The 24792-nt window shown below is 36.4% G+C and overlaps 1 protein-coding gene across 24 annotated transcripts in view; it reads right to left on the bottom strand.

Annotated features, from left to right (window-relative positions):
• Window positions 1–3182: 3182 nt before the first annotated feature.
• The window catches only part of Sec31a (SEC31 homolog A, COPII coat complex component), a 71200-nt gene continuing 49590 nt past the window's right edge, over window positions 3183–24792 (bottom strand). For 8 of the 24 annotated variants that reach the window (XM_070012762.1, XM_070012770.1, XM_070012768.1 and 5 more), the window contains 8 exons: window positions 24427–24550; window positions 21695–22036; window positions 15432–15470; window positions 12821–12879; window positions 11579–11842; window positions 9066–9185; window positions 5682–5753; window positions 3183–4301 (listed from right to left, as the gene is read on the bottom strand). In XM_070012762.1, coding sequence (XP_069868863.1) covers window positions 4122–4301; window positions 5682–5753; window positions 9066–9185; window positions 11579–11842; window positions 12821–12879; window positions 15432–15470; window positions 21695–22036; window positions 24427–24550 — 1200 coding nt within the window. In that variant the 3' untranslated portion in view covers window positions 3183–4121. The remainder of the gene's footprint in view (window positions 4302–5681; window positions 5754–9065; window positions 9186–11578; window positions 11843–12820; window positions 12880–15431; window positions 15471–21694; window positions 22037–24426; window positions 24551–24792) is intronic. The other 16 variants (XM_070012766.1, XM_070012773.1, XM_070012771.1 and 13 more) reach the window with 4 other exon arrangements.

The following is a 24792-nucleotide window of genomic DNA, read 5'->3' as shown; positions in this document are numbered from 1 at the left end:
TAACTGGATATCAGAAGTGTTAACCAGTCATTAACATCTTCTACCTTGCAGGTAACGTTTTCTTGACTTTCAGCATGCTCGGGGATTTCTGAATATAAAAGAGTATGTAGGCCTCTTGGTTCTCAACAGTAAGATATAGAGCAGTTGTTCTCATCTTTTCCTGCCCCCATATTATTCAGATGAGTTGCCTATGTACACTCCATGACATATAAGACCCTCAAGGCAGGGCCTAAGGGCACATCTATCCCACCCAATCCACAGGGTCCCATGAAGGGAGATGAGGTATAAGAAGCAAGATGCCAGAAATTCTGATACCGTTCATAGCCAACACCCATCCCACCAGTTAGCTTCCCTCCCACCCTTGCCCTTCAGAATTGCGGGGTTTTGTTTTTTTTTAATTAAGGCTCTGCAGCATGGTGGCTCATGTTTATAATCCCAAATATTCAGGGGGCAGAGATTGGTAAGGATAGAGGCTCAAGGCCAGCTCAGGAAAAATTTCAAGGTCTACATCAACAAATAAGCTACATGTGGTAGCACATGCCTGTAATCCCAGGGGGGCAGGAAGCATAGCTAGGATTGCCCTTCCAGGCTGGCCAGAGCATAAAGCAAGGCCATCTGAACCAAGAGAGTGGCAATACTTGATGAATAAGCGTAAGGCCGAGTTAAAAACTCAGTACCATATAAAATAAAATGCACAAAATGTAAGAACAAAATTGAGTAGAGCTAGGATCAAAAAATGACTGATCTCTATAAATGAAGTAATGACAAGAGTAGAAAAGAACAAAACAGCAATCACTTGTAAGATTCTTAAAACCCTTTTTTTCCCCCTTTAAGATCGGGCTTGCTATGTAGCCCTGGCTGGCCTTGAGCTTGTTCTTGACCCTCCTATGTCAGTTTTCTGAGCTCTGGGATTACAGAAGTGGACAACTGCACCTAATTTATCCCCGGGACCTTTATGGAAGACAGCCTTAAACAGAAGTTCCTGAATTGTAGACAGGAATATATTTAATCTTATCCTGAGCTAAAAATATTAAAAATGAAATTACTTACCAGATCAGGTTGAAATCAACTTTCCCTTTTGTTTTCAAAAACAAAAACTAATTGTTAAACAGCTTTAACAATAACCCTTCCACCTATGGTATATTACCTGCTGTCAATGTATTTGATTTTGGTACCCTGTATCTTGTATATACATTTTTCTAATTTGGGATGACACATTGCAACAATGATACTCAAAAGACACTATGTTGGAAACAAACTTCTGGGGGCAGGGAGTGAGTGAGGTGGGGAAGGAAACAGTAAGAGAAAAACAAAGGAGGTAACAATGTTTGACAAGAAATGTACTCATTACCTTACTCATGTACCTGTAACCCCTCTGCACAGCAACTTTAGAATAAAATAAAATTTTTTTTTTTTTTTTTGCTTATGTGGTGCTGAGGAATCGAACCCAGGGCCTCGAGCATGCAAGGCAAGTGCTCTACCACTGAGCCACCTTCCCAGCCCAATAAAATAAAAATTTAAAAGCTTAAAAAATTTTTATCTTTTGTGTGTATGAGTGTGTGTGTGAACTTGAACTCTGGGCTTGGGTGCTGTCCCTCAGCTCTTCAGCTCAAGGCTAGCGCTCTACCACTTGAGCCACAGCGCCAGTTCCAGTTTTCTGAATCGTTTATTAGAGATAAGAGTCTCAGAGACTTTCCTGCCTGGGTTAGCTTTGAATGAGGATCCTCATACCTCAGCTTCCTGAGTAGCTAGGATTACAGGCGTGAGCCACCAGCAACCAGCTTATCTTGATTCTTTTCATAATGTGTATCCTTATACTTGGAGACAAAAATAGGTAGTAACCTTGGCTCATCATACTTGCACTTGGTTACATGACACTTCTCCAAGGTTGTTAAGTCATATTGAGAAATGGTTTCAGAGTGGGGAAAAAAATCATCACAACGTTATTGAAAGTAGATAACCATTGCTTGGATGTCAGAGTGGTTTTTGCACTTACACGCTCAAAATGTTGGCCAGCATCATTGCTACCTAATTGTGTTTCTCATCTTTAGGGAATATTTTTTGTTTTTCTTAGAAAAATAAGGCTATGATGCCGTTGGCACATTAGGGTAAACATGCAGACATAAAACAAATCCTATTTATATGGGCAATGAGAGGAAAAAATTCAATTAGATGGCATCAGGAGCTGACACTACAGTTGAGGATCTAGTCCAATCCAGTCAAGCTGGCTTCTCTATTAAGTGGTAATGGTGGTATGCACCACAAGCTGGCACCAACTACTGGTGGAAGTGTGTACTGCCAAGGCTGCCGAGCAAGAGCAAGTCAACACACATACATGTGGGAGCAATAAGATACCATTTGTTGTTGTTACAAAACTCTTGTGAGCTATAAAATGTGGGCTGGTTCATTGTTTTTAGATGTTTTCTCCAGTGGGGGATCCCAGCAAAGGAAATTGACAGGTGAAAACTAGTTCACTCAGGCTGTGAGAAAGCTTGCTGAAATTACTTCAAACAGCACAGCTACTTACCAAGTAGTTCCACTGTTCTTTTTTTGTTGTTGTTTTCTAACCCCGTTCACTAATACTGCACAAACAATGAAAACTACTAGCAACTAATTCTCCTACTGACCCCATGGAGACCATTATTGTTTGTTTACACTTGGTTTTTAAGAGAGATTATAATAAAATCACTTCACAGAAAAGCTGTCTGGAAAATGTGTGGTTTTGATTCATTTGGGAAGTTTAAAGTTTCCCTTCTGAACTTAATGATTCAAAATTATCAAGGGTTTTTATTTTGTTTTGCCAGTCTTGGGACTTGAGATCAGGACCTGGGTACTGTCCTTGAGCTGCTTCTGCTCATGGCTGGCATTCTACCACTCAAACCACAACTCTACTTCTGTTTTTTTTGGGTAGTTTAATGGCGGTAAGAGTCTCCTTTACCTTCCCCAGGCTGGCTTTGAACCATGATCCTCAGATCTTACCCTCCTGAGTAGCTAAGATTATAGGAGTGTGCCACCAGCACCCAGCTATCAGTTATTTTACAGAAAAAAAAAAAAAAAACCTGAGCAAATTTCTAATACAAAGTGGAAACCAATTCAGCCCTGAACTCAAAACAGCATATTGAAAACACTGATGGAGAAAAACTCTTTATGTCCCAGAGAAATAAAAATGCTCAGTCTCTTCCTACAGATAGTTAAAGGTAGATACATACTTTTATTAATATTTGCTAAGATCTGTTGCAGTTTCCAGATGTAGTTATTTGCTCAGGACCAGGAGAGACTAAGACACATGAAATAGGGATTAAAAGAATTGCTGGAATTCAACGAAGGGATTAAAAGGAAAAACTGTCATTTTTTTTTTTAATCCTCTGAAGGGCTGGCGATGGAACACAGGACCTCACATATACCAAGTAGCCAAGTGGCACAGCGCTATAGCCCAGCAGCCTTTTTTGGGGGGGTGCTGTCCCGGGGCTTGGATTCAGGACCTGGTGTTCTCCCTGAGGTTTTTTTGCTTGAGGCCACTTGAGCCACAGTTCCACTTCTGGCTTTTTGATAATTTATTGAAGGTAACAGTCTCATAGATGTTCCTGCCTCGCTGGCTTCAAACCACAATCCTCAGATCTCTGCCTCCTGAATAGCTATTATTACTGGCCTGAACCACTGGCGCCTGGCTCAACCTTTTTCTTTTAAAGACTCTAACACTGTAAGAGAGGATTACATACTTTAATTCTGATTGACATGAAGAAAGTAGGGAGGACATGAAAGAAATTTAGTTTTAGCTCTGCTTTATGCATAACCAGATGCAGCTTTTCTAAAAAAGTACACTGAGGTTTTTAAAACCACATTCTCTCAGAATCCATCAGGAAACTACACCTTGTGTAATTCAGGAAATGCACTATTTGCAAAGTAGGAAAATCATGGTCAACAAAAGATTAAAATAAAAGAAAGCACCAGGGTTTTGAGCAGGTCTAAGGTGAGTATATCTGCAGAAATTATGTTAATGCCCCTGACTGGCCGCTATGGAAACATGCTAATGAAGATTGGTCCATGTCTTACATTTTTGTTTTCCCTAAACATGTTTCTTTGGAAAAATGGCAATATCAGTTGAGAATGGAGCTATCCTTTCAGACACCCAGCTTATTAGCCTGGGTCAGAACAACTTTGAGAACTGGCATGAAAGCAGAGGTCTCACTGAAGTTGCTGGTGCTAACGATGTGAGTGTGGATGGTCAATCCTTCTGAGTAGTTTCGCGTTTCAATGCTCCTTGCAATGTTGTGTAAACCGTTGATGATTGTTGGTGAAAGCTGAAATAAAGGTGGAACCAAATGAGTTAAACTAAAGGAATATCTCTCATGACATCTTTTAAATATTAAGCCCAGATATTTAAATTGGAGCATGAAATAAACATTTAAGAGATTTTTGAACCATTTAGCATTTCTAGAAATAGTTTCTTGGATCAAGTAATGGTTACGTTATAAAACAGAACTATGACAAAGTCATGTATGTAAAGAAGTTATTTATAAATGGATAACAAATTAGGCATTTTCTTCAAAAAAAAGCAAGCAAGCTGAAATGTTAATATCTCCTTCCAAATAGTCTCATCTATTTTAGACAGAACCTACAGCTTTTGGCAAATTTTCTTATATAAATAAATGAGATTAAAAATTATTAAATCATGACACAACATCAGGAACCAATTTAGTGAAAACCTTCTCTGCAATAGAGATAGATCATAAATTTTTTGCCCACTTCCATGAGTACAGAAACAGGCTTAACCACAGTTAATTAATTTACCAACACTGAACTGATTTCCTTTACTATTTTTTTATAAATCCCTATTGCGGCAGGCCCTGCCCCTTTTCTATTTTTTGCAAAGTTGAGGATCAAACCCAGGGCTTTGTGCATGTGAGGCAACCATTCTACCACTGGGCCATAACCCCAGCCCTCTTAGCCCTCTTAACTAATTTGTATAATTTTTGTCATATTCAAGTAATCATACCCAAGCTGTCTTTGATCCATCTGCCTCAACCTCCTGAGTAGCTGGGAGTGAATGCCATCCTCAGCTCTGTCATATTTTATATCACTTTCTTTGGCTTGGTTCTCATGAAAGAAGTTGCGTGTGCGCGCACGCACGTACGTGTACGTGTGTGTGTGTACAAACAAATACAAACAGTGCTCGTTCTTTTTCTTTTTTTTTCTGTCACTCCCATCATACTGATTTTATTAATAGAACAATTCTAGACAGAGAGAACAGTGACTACACTGACACCTTGCTATAGATAAGCTATCTTCACAGTTACAGAACACTACCTACTCATCTGGAGAGAACATTTGGCTTAACTTTATGATATAGATGTTCCAGGAGAAAATGATCTTAGTCTTATACTGTGAGAATAAAGTGCCTACTTAGTGTCTGATTTCCAGGGTCATGGGCCATATAAAATCAACAGCAGAATATGTTACTTTAGAGCTATTATAAGCTAGCTTGTTACTAATCTTTGATATAAGAAGGGTTACATTTTTTTCCTCCCTCTCCTAACGCCCCTCAGGATTTACATAATTAGAAGCAAAAAGCTCATTCTGTAAACATATCAAAATCTTACCCTCTCAATAATACTGAACGACAGTGCTAGCAATTAAGAAGAATAATAATATTGGGAATCCTTTTATCCTCCCAAACTTACTGTCTGTTCCCTAAGTTTATCGTATAGAAATTCCAAACGTTTACTGGCATCATCAAGCTTCCTCTTCGTTTGCTGAAAGGAAAAACAAATGTCATATGTGAATATTAACTTTAATCCAAAAAGCATGCCCTATCTCATTTTACTAGAACTTATACTCAAGATATTAAATGGCTTCATTTTATCAAAGAAGCAGAAACAACTATGACCAAGAAAACTTAAAAATAATTAAAATGGCTATCAGTGATCTTTAAAGTAGTGCTAGACAAGACTTCCTTTCAGTATGCAAAGTAGAGGGTGTATATGTACAATTGTGCTATGTACACAGGCCTGCTAGAGGCAGCACTGGGTCCAGAGGAACGAAGGTCCAAGTTCAGTTACCACAGACTGGGTGGTAGAAAGCAAATATCTACGTGACTTATGGAATCTTGTTTTAACTTTCAAAAAATAGGCCAGGCATCAGTGGCCTGTAATCCTAACTACTCAGGAGGCTGAGATCTGAGGATCATGGTTCAAGTCAGCCACTGCAGGAAAGTCCCTGAGATTCTTATCTCCAATAAACCACTCAGAAAACTAGCAGTGGCACTATGAGAGCTGAGGGATAATGCCCAGGCCCAGAATTCAAGCCCCACAACCAACAAAAGAAAAAAAAAAGTAAGTAAATAAATACATAAACACTAGTTAAACATTTAGAAGCATTTGTTCAGTATGTTTAATCTTGCCTCTTCTCATAACTCTTCACTTTTTGGAGGGTGGTGCTAGGATTTTGACTCAGGGTTTCATGCTTATTGTGGACAGGCACTCCACCACTTGAGCCATCACCCTTAACCTTTCTCATGTCTTTAAAGCCTCCTTTAAAGCAGCTTTAAAGCAGCAAGAAGGAAAAATGAAATAATCTTTAGCAGTCTAGCTCAGTACCAGAGTACTTGTTTGGTGCATGCAAGGCTCGAGGATCAACACCCAATGCCAAAAAAAAAAAATCGTGAAGAAAATCTGTTCTTAAATTAAGTGGTTTTCTTTCCTTCTTTGATACCTATTGTGTGCTGTGCCAGGGACAGAGTTGAAGCATCTTAGAGCACATATTCTAATGAGTAAGGAAACATACTATCAGTGAGTGAGTGCTATGAAAATAGTTAATGGAAAATCAGGCTAGAAGTGTTGGGGATAAAGAAAGGCCTGATCACTACTAGACATTTGAGTAATGCAGGTATGTGGGGAATGAGTTCTAGGCAGGAACAACATCAAGTAAAAGTCTCTGATGCTTAAGTGCTTCTGGTGTATTCGAGGAAGAAATGCCTATTAAGGATTATATTACATGCTAGGTTGTAACAACTAAGGTGAAAATAAAAATATACACATTTTGTAAAAATATTTCAAACTACTGATTGAAATAGACCTTTGGAAGGGAATCCTAGTCCTAGTTTAAAGTTAATCCTACCGACCTACAGAAGCCTAACCACAGGATTTGGTAGCTAGGGAAGCTATATTTTAATTAAAGGAAGCTTGTCTTTCATGATTCTTTTCTGCCCAGGAAGACAATAATTTGATAATTCAGAGGGGTTAAACTCAACAAAATCTGATAAAGCTGGGCCATGGAGTTCTGCCATGTTCTTATTAGGACTCGTCCACTTTTGAATGACTATGTCTGTGGACAAGGGAATGAATACTTGGCTATCTACTTCATTTACTCTCTAGCTCCTAGCTTGCTGCTTCCATCACCCCAGGAATGCCAGGCACTAAGGTTTCTGTTAACCTTGTGGTTTCCTGCCACTCTCACTACAGCGAATTGTCCACTGAGCTCCAACCAGCCCTACAGAAATAGTTTCCATGAGATTAGCAGAAGGCTAAACATATTAATACTAAATGTCTATTGAAACAAATTCCAAAAGCTACTTTCTTCAAGTAGACAAGTGGCCAATCACTTAAATAAATACCTTTAATGTTTATTGGCAAAAAACAGGACTTTACTTAAAACAGACTAGCTCTGTAGAATTTTTGTCATCGCTAATACACAGACATTCTCAAAAGCAAACTAAGAAGTCAATTGTTTTATATCCTCTTCCCTAATTTTAATTGTAGAACTGTGAGTATAGTGAAATAAACTATTCTAAAACTAAAATTAACAGTTTTAAAAGTACAACTTAATTATCTACAATATTCAGTAGCCTTAGATGTGACACCATTTTATTCACTGTCTGTTATGTGCTAGGCTGGGGACAAAGTCTCATCCAGAAAAGGTATTGTTTAACGAACAGTGTATTGACTCCAATATTTAACTATTTTTAAGGTCCTTGCAAAGTCAAAGATGACAATCTATTTTCTTCTTTTTTTTTTTTTTTTTTACAATCTATTTTCAGATGTTTCCATGTAAGCTCAGAAATAACCCTCAAATTGGAATTTCTTGGATACCACTCACTATTAACATTCTATTTATAGGGGTGGGGGGGAAGTTTGTAAGGAAATGGAAGACTTGGAAAAAAATCATATTAAGTAATCCAGACCCAAATAAATGTATGTTCCATGATTTCTCTCATTTGTAATAATTAGTATATGTCTAGGATAGTCCTAGAAGAGGATCATAATAGCTCAATAGCTGTGCACATATGATCATATAAGATGATGTGAAGCAAAATGAACTCTAAGATATGGAAACAAGAGCGTTTTCTTTGTTGTTATTGTTTTTTTAATATACTATGTGAAGTTATTTCTTTATTCTTGTGGTTTTTTTCTCCCCTCTCTCCCCCACGGTTTATCCCTTGTTGTCATAAATTTCATTATGGTACTTTGTGTATTGTATATATGTTCATCTGAATTAGGGAGGGAAGGTAACAACAAAATGTTAAGAAAAAAGACAAAGGGAAAACCAATGCAACAGCAATACTTACAAGACAATATGGTGGAAATAAACTTTATAACTTAGAGAGGGGACATGGGTGGGAGGGAAAATAGGAGCAAAACAAGGTAGGGGGTAACAATGTTTGACAAGAAATACACTCACTACCTTATGTATGTAACTTTAACCCCTCTGTACAGCCCCTTGCAAATAAAATTAAATTAAAAAGAACAGTTTGATAAGAACAGTTTGGTAATAAAAGGCAGTATAACTTGGTGACTGGGGGTATGAAATACAGAGACTATGTGAATTGAAATACTGGCTCTGATCTTAAGTGCTACATAATTGTTCTCTACTTTAATTTTTTCATCTGTAAAATAAATATTACCAATTTACTACTATTGTATTGATATGTCTATATAAAAAACAAATATATTCCTATATGTAATTAAACTATGTAAATGCTAGTTTTATTATTTGTAAGAAATTTGCATGATTTTAAGCAATAATTATAGAAGGATTGCTTAAGCAAAATATGAGAAAAGAATACATACAGGATCTGTGGCTGAAGAAAGGCAGCGCTGGATAAGATCTTCAAATGTGGTCTTGAGAATGAGGTGCTCATCTGGAATTGGTTTCTTGGTAATTTTTTCTGTTGGCAAAGACTGTACGTGCTGGAAGAATTGCATTATAAAAAGGATCAGAAATGGCCCGGAGGTATTTTGTACAATGTCCTGAAACTATGCAATAAAAAGAAACCAATACATTATAGACAGGTATATTCAAAATCAAATAAAAAGTTCACAGGAAAAATCACCTAGGATGAGCAAAGCTGAAAGTACAAGTATTCATTCTACAGACTGATATAGGAAGGAAGTCTGTGACAGAAGGAAATAAAACAAGGCTTGGAAAACATAGCTGGTCCCATCCTCTGCTTGATGGCTCATTTTTGTTAATCCACTATTCCCAATTTTCTTCTTTGAGGGTACTAAATGGAACACTATCATCAACACTTACCAAAACTGCAAAATAAAGACACAAGTTTAGACAGAGCAGGATACTGTCCAGTACTTAAATGGAAGAACAAAAAGGAACATTTAAATTTTCTGAATTGTTACTTGTTAGCTCATTTTTTCACTCATTTAGAAAATGTCAGGCAACTATGTACTGGAGCGGCTCTAGCAACCTACTGGATAGCCAATATAGAAATGAGCCTTAGTCCTTAAGGTGTTTTACAGGCCAATGGAACAGAAAAACCTTTAAAATATTATAAACATATGTAACATAACTGTAGTTAATGCTTGAGGGAACTAAAAGATGACAACTGGAACTTGATTAAAGGGCAAGAAAGGCTCCCTTCAGAGAATTATTTCAGAAAGGTACTTATCTTTCCAATTAAGAGCTAATTAAGTAAGAAAGAAGAAGTATCCCAAGATAGAAAGAATAACATGTATGAAGGAAGGATCAAGATACAAAGAGATTAAAATAGGGTCAGTGTAGCTGAAACAGAGAAAGCAAGGAGAAACAGAAGCTGAGGTCTTTGTTACAATGTTAAATATTTTGGTCTTCAGGATGATGATAATGGGAAGATGTAATATTTCAAGCAAACAGGATATAAGACCAAATTAGAGACAAACCAAAGCAGAAATCAGCAGAACAATTAGATGAAGATGGGAAATAATCAGCATGGTCAGAAGAGACTAACAAAACACTTTAGAACAATAACAGCAAGATTTGGGGAATAGATTTGAAATAGAGGTTAAAGACAAGAGAGTATAAAGAGGATTCCAGGAGTTTTTGCTTTGCTGGTGTTTTTTCTACTGGATTCAACAGAAAACACCATAGTGACATTTTCTGAAACAGTAAAGAAAAGTCTAGGTTTGCATGGAAGAATTAGGTTTCACCTTGCTAACACCAAGGTATATCCCAGACATGGAAGAAGGCAGGTAGCTGAACACCGGCCTGGCTAAACACTAAGCACCAATTCCTTTGGAAGATAACTGAGGTTCTGGTTCAGATGCAAACAGTATGAGAAGACAGGTCTAAATCTAGTTGGTTGGGGTGCTTCCCCAAATAACAGAAACATGTAAACCACCACAAAAAAGCACTCTTTACAATTTATTCTTTTGTGGAAAGAATCTTCCTACCTTCATCAAAATATATGATGCAACCTACAGTATTTAGAAATTTCTTAGGCAGGGCTGGAAAGGTGGCTCAGTGGTAGAGCGCTTGCCTTGCATGCCTGAGGCCCTGGGTTCAATTTCTCAGCACCACATAAGCAAAAAGAAAAATAGCCGGAAGTGGCGTTGTGGCTTAAGTGGTAGAGCACTAGCCTTGAGCTGAAGAGCTGAGGGACAGCGCCCAGGCCCCACAACTGGACCCCCCCCCCCAAAAAAAGAAATTTCCTAGGCAAATTATCTCTTAACAGCAAAGCATATTCTTGTGATATATACATATAATTTTTATAAACCTCACTTCAGTAAATCAAAGTGAAAAACAGAACTAGTTTTTTATTTGGGCAGAAGTTTGTTTCATTGTCTTATGTTAGACATTGATTTAAGCTCTTTATGAATATCAAAATACCTTTGATCTAAGTTTCATTTGGAAATGTTTTACATTTTCAACAACTAGGATTTTGCCAAGTATCTGTTTCACTGTCAAAAATGAGAAAAATGTGCATCTCCATTTAACCATAAGGTTATTGGGTTTCACACATACATATAAAATGATGTAATTCATTATACCATAATATTTTAAAGAGGAAAAACTTGAAAATAGTTTTTGCTTAACAATTCCACAAGTGAGATCACTCTAAATTGTGGCTACTGACTAGATTAAGTAAAATACTGTAAGTGTCAACATATACTCTCAAATATTTAACTCTCTCTACAGTTTAAGGTCATTTAACTGCAAAATGATAGTCATATATGATTAATCTAAAAAAAAAAGGCACTAGGCAGTGTAAACTTAAACCAAATTTAGGCATTAATGGTATAATAAGTTAACACATTAAAGAGTACTGAAACAGAGTCATTTTCCCATTCCACTTTCACAGATTTCCTGTTACCTGAATGGTATTTCCAATAGGAGCTCCTGGGGCACCTTCAATATTGGGTTTTGAGAAAGCTGGTGGCATGCCTGTCTGAGTAAGAGGCTGCTGTATGCCAGGGAAAGTCTGGCCACCTGCAAGATGTGGCTGTGGGAAGGAAGGTTGGTTTGACAGCAGTACTGGGGCTGAAGGTTGCTGCTGTATCATCTGTGACTGAGGGTCACTCAAAGGGTTCATGATTGGTGATGTGATAGGAACAGGAGGCATGAAGTTTTCAGGCATCTTTTAAAAGAGGAAAATAAAAAAAAAACCATGAATAAGAGTAACATGGATAACAACATTCCGTCAGCTTATAATTAAGGGCATTAAGAGTATATTTCACATTAAAAAGTAGAACAATTTCATAAAATGAAATTTTATGCAGAACTCTAAAGTAAAATACAAAAGAACTAATCTGACTAAAATAGGTGGGGAACTTATACCTGGATCTCTCTGTCTCCCTTGTCCTTTCATATTTACTGTCAAGAAAGGAGAGCCAAAACCAAGCACTTTTGAAAGAGGATGTCAAGTCTACAAAACTGTATTTAGCAATATATGAATCACATGCACTGTACATGTATGAGCATGCATTCAATGCCATCAGGACCTAATACTATTTTTTAGATTACTAAGCAGATATTTCTTGTTAATTCTATCATACTAAAAGCAGTAGACTAAATTTGTTATTATTCCTGACCATATCTTGTCTTTCCTTGCTCAGTTAATGTCTCTCAATTTTACCTTATTGCCTCCATTACTATATTTGGGGAAAAGCATTATTAGGAATAATCTTAAAAATAGAAAGTTCTTACTTTGTGTCCAATTGGCTCTTCACAATTATTGACATATAAACAATGTTCATCTACAAGGTTATTCATCCATTATTCCATGTAAAACGTTCAAAACATAATCACTTAAAAGTCATGAGCAAGGTAACTGCTAAATAAAAAAATCACTTGCAAAGCTTCATTATTTTGTTTCCTACTGTTTGAAAGAGGCCTACTAGAAATTTACACCTTGCTTTCTTAAAGGACTTTATAAATTTATAGATATCCTCAGCAAGGTTTTGACATACTACCTGCTACTTTCTTATTGTTATATAGGAGAATAAACAGGTTGAAATATACTTTAAAAATATCAACTAGTAAGCTAGTTGCTCCAATTGGCTACCAATTAACATAACATTTTCAGGTCATAAGATGAACATCTTTTTTTTAATACCTTTTTCTTCTTGGGTACTCTGTTCAAAGCTGGAGGATCATTCCAACCATTCTGAGGACCTAGAGCAGATAATAGAGAATATTCCCCTTTAGAATCCTGTAAGGAAATGAAATTGAACCCATCAACTACTTTGTTGAAAGTCTACTTTAACCTTGGGCTAACTGTCACACAAGTCTGTTTTACCAATCAGGTTATAGGACTCACTATGTAGCTCCAGATTCTCAAACTCATATTTCAGAAGTCACAAGGACTTAATATGCAAGATACCTTCACATTGTATTTATTTAATGTAAAAGAGTCATGCTAAATTTAAGGATCATCAAGTCTACACTGAAGAATCTTCAAAGATCATTTTACCATTCTGTCTTAAAAAGGATTTTGAAGTTGAGAGCTGATGGCTCATGCCTGTAATCCTAGCTACTCAGGAGGCTGAGATCTGAGGCTCTGGGCTTGAAGCCAACTCAGACAGAAAAGTATGTGAGACTCCTATCTCTAGTAAATTACAAAAATAGATGGAAGTGAAACTATGGCTCAAGTGGTAGTGCATTAGCCTTGAGAAAAACAAAACAAAACAAAACAAAACTCAGGGACAGAACCTAAGCCCTGACTTCAAGCCCCAGAGCAGGCAAAACAAACAAAAAAAGATTATGAATTAATGTTGATTGAATTTGTGCTGTCTTTTCAAAGAGTTGCCAGTTGAAAAAGGAAGCATTATGTTTATAAATCTCTTTTCGTATGTGTGTGTGTGTGTGTGTGTGCGCGCGCGCGTGCGTGCGTGCGTGTGCGTGCGCACCCATGCTGGTCCTGAGGCCTGAACTCAGTGTCTGGGCACTGTTGCTGAGATTTTTTGCTCAAGGCAAAAAAATCTACCATTTGAGACACAGCTCCACTTCTGGCTATTTTAGTGATTAATTGGAAATAGAGTCTCAGACTTTCCTGCCCAGGCTTTGAACCTAAATCCTCAGATCTCAACCACCAGTATCCAACTTACAAATCTGTTTTGAAATATTTGCCAAAATTCTGGCAGTATATCTTTAATAAAAATGTTTGTCTCCAGCATCGAAGAAAATAAGTAACTTGCTGTATTAGAAAAAAAGTCTTCTGATATAGTTCTACATACAAAAGAAAAATGGTGGCATTCTCCTACTTGCTGATATAGTTCAACATACAAAAGAAAAATGGTGGCACACTCCTACTTGCCAAGATCAAATCAACCATAAGCAAATCAATGATGAATACTAAAAATGGTAGAAACACCATTAAAACATAGTCCAACCATATAGCATCAGTCATTTTTTTTTTATCATTGTTGCCTTATAAACTACCCAAAACATAGAAAAAGGCATTAAATATTTGTAGTAAGATATTTTTTTAATGCCATTAAAAAAGTCTAGCCTGGGGTTGGGGTTGGGGATTTGGCTCAATGGAAGAGCACTTGCCCAGCAAGTGCAAGGCCCTGAGTTGAATCCTCAGCTCTGGGGGAAAATAAGGCTAAAAAGACACACACATACACACATAGAAAAAAATAAAAAAAAACAAAAAACCAAGGCAAGTAGAACTATCAACTGTAGATTTCATTGCAAAAATCACCAAAAAACAAAATGTCTTCTGTTATCTCAAAGCAAAAACAGACATTAGTTGTACTCATTAAATAATTTTAATACTATTATTTTTAAAAAACCATGCTATACATATGAATTTTAAAATCACAATAATTTTTATTTCACCAAGTATAAATTTTGGTGTTTTTATAAGGAACTAGATAGTTATAAAACCTTTCATTTTATAAGTTTCTGTTTTAAAAAGATAAAATGTTTAGGGGTGACACTGTCCAAAAGAAATGTACTTGGCCCATGTAATTGCAACCTCTGTACAGTATTTTCACACAAAAAAATAATGTACTCATTACCTGAATTATGTAACTGTAACCCTCTGCATATCATCTTTATAACAATTAAAAAACAGAAAAAGAAATTTTTTTCACATGTAGAAGATGACAAAAAAAAATCACCCCTTCTGATAAATCAAATATTCTTTCAATGTTTTTACTTTTACTTGGTTAACATGCACCATATAATATAGCAACTGGCAAACTAAAGACATTGTGGTTCACATACAATGTTACAGAAACATTGAAAAATATATTATCCTTAATTATCAAGGAATTATTTATTTTGATTTTTAAAGCAGAATCAATTCTTTCAAGTTTTCTAAGACATGGAATGCCAAGTAAAGCTCAAAACACTTGATCACAATCTATTAAAGCATTGCTTTATGTGCTTAATGAATTCTTAAACTTCTGTTTACATAGATTAATCATTCATATCTCTCCCATCACCTTCTAATCTTACCTAAATCTAGGACAATCTTATTATGGCTACTGTCTGTATATTTGTATAAAAGAGGCAACTTTCATGATTTAATCTATTGTGTCATTTTGGAAACATAATCAGTTCTAAAATTTGATTCAATTAAGAAGCAAAGTAATAAAAATATTGATCAGACTGAAGACACCATCATCTCTGAAGCTCACATGCATTGTTAGTCTCCATTTATTAATTATACTCAATGATTCAAAGATCCCCAAATACATATTTTAGAACCAATTCACCTTCCAACATAAATGTCTGGTCTTGGATAGACTGATTTTCTGTAGACAAAATGTAAAAGTCACTTAAAATATTACTGAAGACATTCTAACTCTACCTTTCATTTTGTAATTGTTTTTTCCTCTCTCCATCAACCCCCATAAATAAACTAACTTTATGTAACTTTTTTTTTTCTTTTCCAGGGCTGAGGACCGAACCCAGGGCCTTGTGCTCGCCAGGCGGGCACCCTTCTGCTGGGCTAAACCCCCAACCCGTTGGTCTTTTGTAGCTTCTTTTTTTTTCCATGAACTAACTTTATAAGAGAACAAAACTAATTTTTTGTTTTGTGTTTTTTGTGTGTGTGCCAGTCCTGGGGCTTAAACTCAGGGCCTGGGTACTGTCCCTGAACTTTTGTGTTCAAGACTATCATTCTTCCACTTTGAGCCATAGCATCATTTCCAGCTTTTTGGTAATTAACTGAAGATTCACACGCTTTCCTGCCCAAGCTAGCTTTAAACTGGAATCCTCAGATCTCAGCCTCCTGAGTAGCTAGGATTACAGATTTGAGCTACCATCCCCAGCCAAAACTTAAAATTTTAAGCTAGTTATATAAAATGTCTTCTAACCAATTAAAGTAATTTACCTTGTGTAAAGTAATTCATCTTTGAGTTCATGTAAGTTGTGTCTTTTTTCTTTCTTTTTTTTTGTTAAGACAGAATCTTACTATGTAGTCCAGGCAGGCCTCAAATAATACTCTTGCCTTAGTCTCCAGGGTGCTAGGAGATTATAGGTGTGCACCAATTAACTCATTTTTTTCTCTCTTCAAATAGTTGTACAAAGGGGTTCCAATTTAACATGTCCATTTATGTGTACAATGCATCTTGATCAGTCATTCCATCACTGTTCCTACACCTCCATCCATCCCATCCCACCTACTTCCTCGTTTCCTAGTTCCATTTTCACATATGTACACTGAATAATATGGCAGTAACACACTCTTAAAAATGACTTTTTCTTTTACAGTGCTATCTTTGCTAGGAGAAAATTTTACCCTTTTACTTAAAATAATAGTGGTGCCCTAATGGTTAGTATAGGTTCTTTTTCTACTTGATGAATTTAGTTCACTAATATCACTGAGGTGATAGTACTCAATATATTAGTTACTTGTAGCGTAATATACTAAATGTGTTCATTTTGTTATTATTGAAGGGTGTGCATCCAAATCAATTGAAGAGTCAAATTAAAATCCATTTCACTGAATTTGAAGATTCAAATTCATTAGGTCAAGTGATAGACCTGAGGCTCTCTTTCCAGCCAGCTGCCCCAGCAATACTGCTGGTCTCACCCTCTCTTCAAGTAGGAGGGGTTCAAAGAGAAATGGGAGGTTTCTACACTTTCCTATAGTCTTCAATGCTGCTTTTTTTTTCTTTTTTTTTTTTAAAGACAAGGTCTTGTTATATAACTTAGGCTAGCCTTGAACGTATGATCCTCCTGCCTTTCCTCCCTCTGGCTTTCCAAGTTCTGAGTGTGTATCAGTACATCTGATAAGCACTATATATGGAAAAGACAAATTAATACCACTCTTCACTGTTGGATTCCAAAGACCCCAGTGATCTGCATTCTAAAGAAGCTATAATTTCTGGGGTTAGGTCATGACTATTTAAGTAAGACCAGGCCCAGAAAAATTTTGTATCATATATAGTACCTCCTATAACAATATATAAATTTGCAGACTATGTGAATTCAAGTACCTGCACTTGGAAGGGAGGAACCAATTAAAAATAGTGAATTCAGATGAGTTTGAGATGTACTTGTTTCTCTTTACTCAAGAGAGTAAAAAGTTGTAAAGGTAATCTCATAGACTGAAATCTTGTATGGAATGAGATTATAATGTTTGCTAACAGACAGTTTTCATATAACATGACTCCTAAACACAACTTCATCTCTGGTTTAACTGAAGGAGTGAATAAGCAATATGATCAACAACTACCAATGATTTTTGTTTTACTTTAAGTTACAATGTAACTCCCTAGTCAAGATATGACTTCATCCTATTATAGTTAATCAGTGCCCAAGGAATCATGTCTTGTGATTATTAACAGGATTAACCTGATTTACAACTCTGATGTACTCTGAAGCTCCAAACCTTAGCTTCTGGGCTGAGTGGTACAGCACAGAACTGTCAGTATTGGAACTACCTTGGGTTTAGGCTTAGCCTTTTTGTTCAGGAAGAAATCTCACCAACATGCCTTTCCTTGTCTCCTGTCAGGCAGGTACAGAAGATACAGACTATTTTTTCTCTAACATGCCACTGATGTAGTTCTAAGTATTAAAGACTAGGTATTCACAAACTATTAGAAGCACAAAGTAGTCCAGGAAGTAATTTTCATATGATCCCTTGGAAGTATTACAAAAATCATAATGAAAACAAGTGCAAAGTTAGGAGTAAGATGAATCAAATCAAAACCAAGACTGACAGGAACACAATCTGTTTGCTAACAAGAATGAGTAATTTGATGCTGTGGTTAGGGAAGAGGTGTGTTAAAATAGAAAGGCATTTGTACAATAATGAGGTACCTCTCCAATATATGCCCACCTGACTCCTCCAGCTTCAAACTATTTAACATATTTAACTTTTATTTTAGTAATAAACACTGTTCAAACTTATATGAATATAGTTTTGTCTCAGTTATAATTGCTTTTCAATCTTTTTGTTTCGAAGCTTTAATTATTAAAAGATTATTTTACAAACATAATTAAATTGATCTCTATTTTAATACTGACCTTAGGTCAAACAAGCTATATAAAGAACATCGATGAACACTGAAGACATTAAGTGATGTGAGTCAGACACAAAAGGACAAATTTGCTGACTCTGCTTATATGCTGTATATATGTATATGTATATGACAGTTAAATATACAGAGGAATAAAGTAGAACAATGGTTACTGTAGGTTAGTGAGAATGGGGAGCTGTTTAATGGGTATAGTGTTCAGTTTGGGATGATAAAAATGTTCTGGGAATGAACCACTGGTGATGGCTGCACAGCAATGCAGATGTACTTAATGCCATACATAAATAATGTACACTTCAACAGGTTAATTTTACAATCAAAACTGTAACTCAGGTATACATACATATATGTATGTTAATGTACATATGAAGAAAACAAATACAATTAAATTAATTGTAGTTCTATTTACATGATAGAATTATAGGCCACGTTGTTTTTCTTTATACTGTTTTGTTAAAAAATAATTACTATGATGAAAAATAAATAAAAACAAAGTTAATCTGAAAACTGAATGTCACTGAATAGAGAACAACATCCACCTTAGTGTAGGGCTCAATCTTCTCCTTTGAGGAAGAAAGTGGATGGAACTACATATTGTCCCTATCAAATTCCCCTTCCCACTGGCAATCTTCTTAGGTAGTCTTGCAGGGGTATAATGGCAAGATCTATGTACTGGCTAAAATACTTTTCAGGGAACACACAAAAGTCACAAGATTAAAAATTAAAATTTACAAAGACATGAATCCTTGAAGTCACTCTCAGAGGTAAAAGTAAAGTTACCCCCCAAGAAGTAAGAAAAGAAATGTACCTTTCCTTTATTCAGAAGGTAATAATCAGACACATAATTTCATTAAGGAATATTCATTGAAAATAAAATATCATTTATCAAGACTTGTCTAGGTGAAGTACCAGATTATACATGCAACTTAAATTTTCTAGTGCTTAACCAAGTCAATAATCTTTACTCAGATAATTTCATGGTAGCGTGAAGACCACTTTATCAGAAAAAATCTTTGAGTAAAATTCTAAAGCCTTCATATTCAAAAGTTCTCTCTTAGAAACAAGCATATTAAACCAAGGAAAAAACAAAGTGAAGAAGTGACAAAGCATAATCTCTCTTTTTTTTATTTTTTGGTCGGTTGTGGGGCCTGAACTCTGGGCTTGGGCGCTGTCCCTCTGCTCTTCAGCTCAAGGCAACAGCTCAAGGCTAGTGCTCTACCACTAGAGCCACAGCGCCACTTCTGGCTTTTTTATCTGCTTATGTGGTGCTGAGGAATCGAACCAGGGCCTCATGCATGCGAGATAAACACTCTACCACTGAGCCACCTTCCCAGCCCGCAAAACACAACCTTATTTATCCATGACAGTGAGACAGGGAAAGCTTCTACTCTTGTTCTGCCATGACAGCTGAACTCTCCTAACCTAGACTATTAATGAATTCATTCCCAAACTGGGAAAGAGTCTGAGTGCCCTGCTCTAATTCTTCCATGATGCCCACAATTTATCTTGTAAGGCTATCTCCAGATTAATCTTCCTCAAGTACCACTCTGACTGTATCACTCAGCAGTGCAAAATATCTCACTAGAAACTTTTCTCATACAAAGTATAAACTTCTTGCTGTGGAATAAAAGGCTCTCAAAAATTTGGTCCAAACAGAAATTTTATGTTCCAACACATAACAGGCATTTGCTACTCCCTTGTTCTTTTCTGCTTACTTGTGTCTGGGATAGTATTGAATGGAGACTAAACAGGTACTTCTTAAGAATGTACTGAATAAATGATTTGCTGACTGCAACATTCATTTTTTTTGAGCTCTGTAGTTCATAATCAGAGAACTTGAAAATTTATAATGTTTATCATAAATTAACCATTGGGCAAGTGGAATTTCTAAGTCCTGAACAAATAATCATCCAGGACCTATTAGAAGTCAAAATTTTGTCATAATTCTTTATACAACTTATATTAATATGGCAAAATTATAACTGTTAATTAAACATAAGATGCTGTTAGTGTGCAAAAGGTAATAAAGCAGCAAGGGAATATGCGGTACATGCTAAATATCAAAAATGTTTGACTGCTTCTTCCTATTAGTCACTCTTAGCCAGGTTAGAAACACTTGGTTATTTAGTACCTAAGCAAAGACTAATATAGACAAATGCACTTTTGCTTAAAAAGAAAAAAAATGCTCATGCAAATATTTAGAGTATAAAGTATGAACGCCTAGAAGTGTGTTGCTAGATGGTTTCTCAAATCCTAATATTAAAAGGTTTCTATTACTTATATCAGAACTAGACTACTTGGTATAAAAGAATGAACACAGGCTTTAGAAACTTAGAGACTCAAGTTTTTATCTCAACTAGGAGACTGTCACTGTGCTATCCTGAGAACATAATCTGACTCCTAAAAACTCAGTTTCCTCATCTGCAATTTTTAAGAGATTTCTATTTCTTAAGGATGTGGGATCTAAATAAGAAAATGCATAATACGTGTTCTATCATTTCCAAGATTAGCTTAATATAATTCTTTCCTATATGTTCCATGAGGATTTACTTTAACCCATTCTACCAATTTCACTCAAAAATTCACAATGGATACTGTATTCAAAAGCAGTAATATAGCCTGGTGCCAGTTGCTCATGCCTGTAATTCTAGTTACTCAAGAGGCTGATATCTAAGGTTCACAGGTTTGAAGCCTGTTGGGAAAGGAAAATTTGTAATACTTTTATCTCCAATTAACCAGCAAAAAAGCTGGAAGTGTGGCTCAAGTACAAGTATATGAGTAGGAAAAAAAGGTCTAGAAATTTCCAAAAAACCTGACAGTGTTGTTTTAATGGAGAATTACCACACTACTAAATACTGCGCTTCATATGGTCTTACAATGCTTCCGCATCAGAGTTTTGCTATTTTACTTTTTTTTCTTGGTCAAGTATATCAAGATCGATCTACAACCTTACAAATAAACCTAACTGTAAAATTTGCAAAACTTTAAGAACCTGTTTAATTTACTGTTTAATTCTCATGAATAAATTTATACTGAAAAGAATTTTTAAAATTTAAACCTTTTGAAGAACAGAGTATATCTTTGTTCAAATAATGGAATGAATATCGAATAAATCTGATTTCAACTCTATTTATCTTGCTTTCTAACTTCTTAACACTTATTTTGAGTTCAGTATTAGATTATATACCTTATTCTTTTCAAACTCTAAAAGCTTTCTTCATTTATGAATAAAACTTGTAAAAATTGTTCTATAACTGTGTGTGTGTGTGTGTGTGTGTGTGTGTGTGTGTGTGTGTGTGTGTGTGTGTGTGTGTGTGTGTGTGTGTGTGTGTGTGTGTGTGTGTGTGTGTGTGTGTGTGTGTGTGTGTGTGTGTGTGTGTGTGTGTCAACACCTTATATTAGTCAGTTCACGGTTAGAATAATGCCCCTCCACCCACCCATCTGTTCATGAAACAACAAGGAGCCAAACCAAATCCCTTCCAAGCGCAGACCTGTTCTTTGGGACGCAGGCAGCTCACTGGCAGCAGGCAGTGTACCTGTTGTTCCAGGAGGCAATGTATAAGCTGAGGTTGATGGTGGAGCTCCTGGCCCGCCATGCTGGAAGGATGCTCCAGAAGAAGGGGGAGGAGGAAAAGCAGCAGAAGAACTGGAGGTAGGTGAGGAGGTCTGGTGCTGTGCTGTATATAGCGGAGACTGCCCAGAATAGGAAGAAGCAGAAGATATGTAAGAGGTGTTAGGGTAAACGTTTGAAGCAGGAGGAGCAACAGGCTGCTGAGGTCGATACATTGATGACCCCCCTGATCCGAAGGAATACTGCTGGGCTGGGTGGTAAGCTATACCAAGGAGAAGAAACAGAAGTTTTAATTAGTTACAAATTCAGCAAGAACACTAAAAAATCACCTCATTCTATGGAAATCATCTTAACCCTTATTCTGTGGTAGTTAACTTACCTAGCATGTCCAAGACCTCTGGGTTTGATTCTAAGTACTACAAAAACCACCTTTTAAAACCACTCATAAGCCGGGTGCTGGTGGCTCACGCCTGTAATCCTAGATACTCAGGACGCTGAGATCTGAGGATCATGGTTCAAAGCCTGCCTGGGCAGGAAAGTCCATGAGACTCTTATCTCCAATAAACCACTAGAAAACCGGAAGTGGCACTGTGGCTCAAGTGGTAGAATGCTCACCTTGAGCTGAAGAGCTGAGGGACAGCGCTCAAGCCCAGAGTTCAAGCCCCACAACCAACAAAACAAAAACAAAAAACAAAAACTCAAGCCTTTTCAAGTTCAGATGCCCTAAATATGCTTAAAATTATTAGATCCAGTATTTGAAAACTGCCACCCCCAGATTATTACTGGTTATGAAAAGTTTTGTATCATTAGACCCAAGGGCTACAAGACTCCTTTTTTGAGACTTTTCCTATTCTTATGAAGACAGCAATGATACCTACAAACCACCAGATGGTTTGTACACATCCAGAGCACCTCCTTTATCAGAAAAAGTTAACACAAAATTTGGTGGTAGTTCTGCACTCCCACCCCTGCTTTTATCCTAAGTTCAAATTAGGGAGTAACACCATTACATTCTGTATGACTTAGGGACAGGGTGAATCTCTACAGAGCAAATTAATAGATCTACCAATTGAAGAAAATGCTTTCACACTGAGCACTTGGGTGAAAGCCTGCATCAATTTTGTAAGAACAACCACTTTAGTCCTGACTATACTGATTAGGATTGGTTTTACTAGGTTATGGCATCTTGTTTATAAATAGGTGTTTAATCTTAACAATTTTCCCCTTTGAGATTTTTACTGATTTAGGTCCTTTGTTCTTAATTCTGAAACCATAGCGATTTTTTACATTTATTTATTTATTTATTTATTTATTTATTTATTTATTTATTTATGGCAATACTAGGGTTTGAATCTAGGGCCTTACTGCTGAGCTATAATTACAGCCTTTTTTAAACAAGATATTTTATTTATTTTTTTTTTGGGTCTGGTCGTGGAGCCTGAACTCTGGGCCTGGGCACTGTCCCTCAGCTCTTCAGCTCAAGGCTAGTGCTCTACCATTTGGGCCACAGCACCACTTCTGGCTTTTTTCTTTTTGCTTATGTGGTGCTGAGGAATCAAACCCAGGGCCTCATGCATGCAAGGCAAACGCTCTACCACTCAGCCACCTTCCCAGCCCCTAAACAAGATATTTTAAATATAAGCCTTTGCTTTCTGTCTAGGCAGGGGCTTAGATCATGATCCACCTATTTTTAGGCTTTTCATGGAAGCTGTGATGACAGGCATATGCTTCTTTCCAATAAGATGGGAGTCTCAGGAACTTTTCTGCCTAGCTGGTATGGAACTTCAATTCTCCTGGTCTCAGCCTCCCATGGAGCTGGGATGATGGGCATGTATTTCTATGCCTGGCTATTGGTTGAAGGGAGTCCCATGGGTATGCTTGGGCCTGGCTGCAAACCCAACTGTCCAAATCTCTGCTTCTCAAGTAGCTAGAATTACAAATGTGAGTCACCAACACCTGATTTTTACTTGGTTTCAAATACAATTATTTTTTAAAACAACCAAATAAATATTATTATACATTAATCAAAACCCACAGAATGTACAAAACCAAGAGTGCACATTAATGTAAACTATGGGAACTGGAGTAATATAGAGGCAGCAATGAGTACAGCAAATAAACCACTATGATACAGGATGGATATAAATATAAATATATATATAGGGAAAGTTTATCCATATGTGAGTATTCTCTGTACTTTCTTCTCAATTTTGCTGTGACCTGAAGACTACTTAAAAAACCACCCCAACACAATAAAAAAATCAAAAGCTACAAAAATAGTAAATAAATAAAAAGTAAGAACAACAATAAATGTCCTTTGGAGACCATTTTCCAAAATTGATTTGTATTATCTTGCTTCAAAGGAAAAGAATATGTACTAAATAAGTTCTAAAATTCTACATCAAAATCACAGGACTTGAATATTCTTTAAAAAGTTATGTAATGGCTCAGGAACAAGTGCTAACTGTTCTAAACTATGATTATTTAAGATGCCTCTTAGGGAAACTATGTTTCTCAAGAACAGGGACTGGAAAGTCTTGCTTAGAGTACTAATTTTCTTAAAACCCATTAGACTGTAGCAAAGTTAATGGTCATTACAGGAGATAAGGCATGCTTCTGTGAAAAGACCTCAAAGTCAAACAAACTACTTACGCTGTGTCTGAGGATAAGGTGGTACCTGGGTGTGCATATGACCCGAAGATGTAGAAAGCTGAGTGGCAGCATTTGGATTAACATTCCCATGCATTATAAAACCTGGAGGTGGAGGATTTTCTCCCTAATAAATTAGAATGTGGTTTTTTTTTTAAAAAAAAAAAAAAAGAAGAAGAAGAAAAAAGAAAAAGATTATATTTGGGACCAAGAACCATACAGGATAGCCTTATAATGTCTGAAATGGAATTAAATATCTATTGTTTGTGTGTGGGCTGGTCCTGTGGCTTGAACACAGGGCCGAAGCTTTGTGTGCTCAAAGCTAGTACTCTACCACTTTGAGCCACAGCATCATGTACAACTTATTTT

The sequence above is a fragment of the Dipodomys merriami genome, unplaced genomic scaffold (assembly GCF_024711535.1).
Source record: "Dipodomys merriami isolate MVZ:Mamm:240054 unplaced genomic scaffold, mDipMer1.0.p SCAF_9, whole genome shotgun sequence".
Lineage (NCBI taxonomy): Eukaryota > Metazoa > Chordata > Mammalia > Rodentia > Heteromyidae > Dipodomys > Dipodomys merriami.
This window is presented reverse-complemented; position numbering and strand designations above follow the sequence as displayed.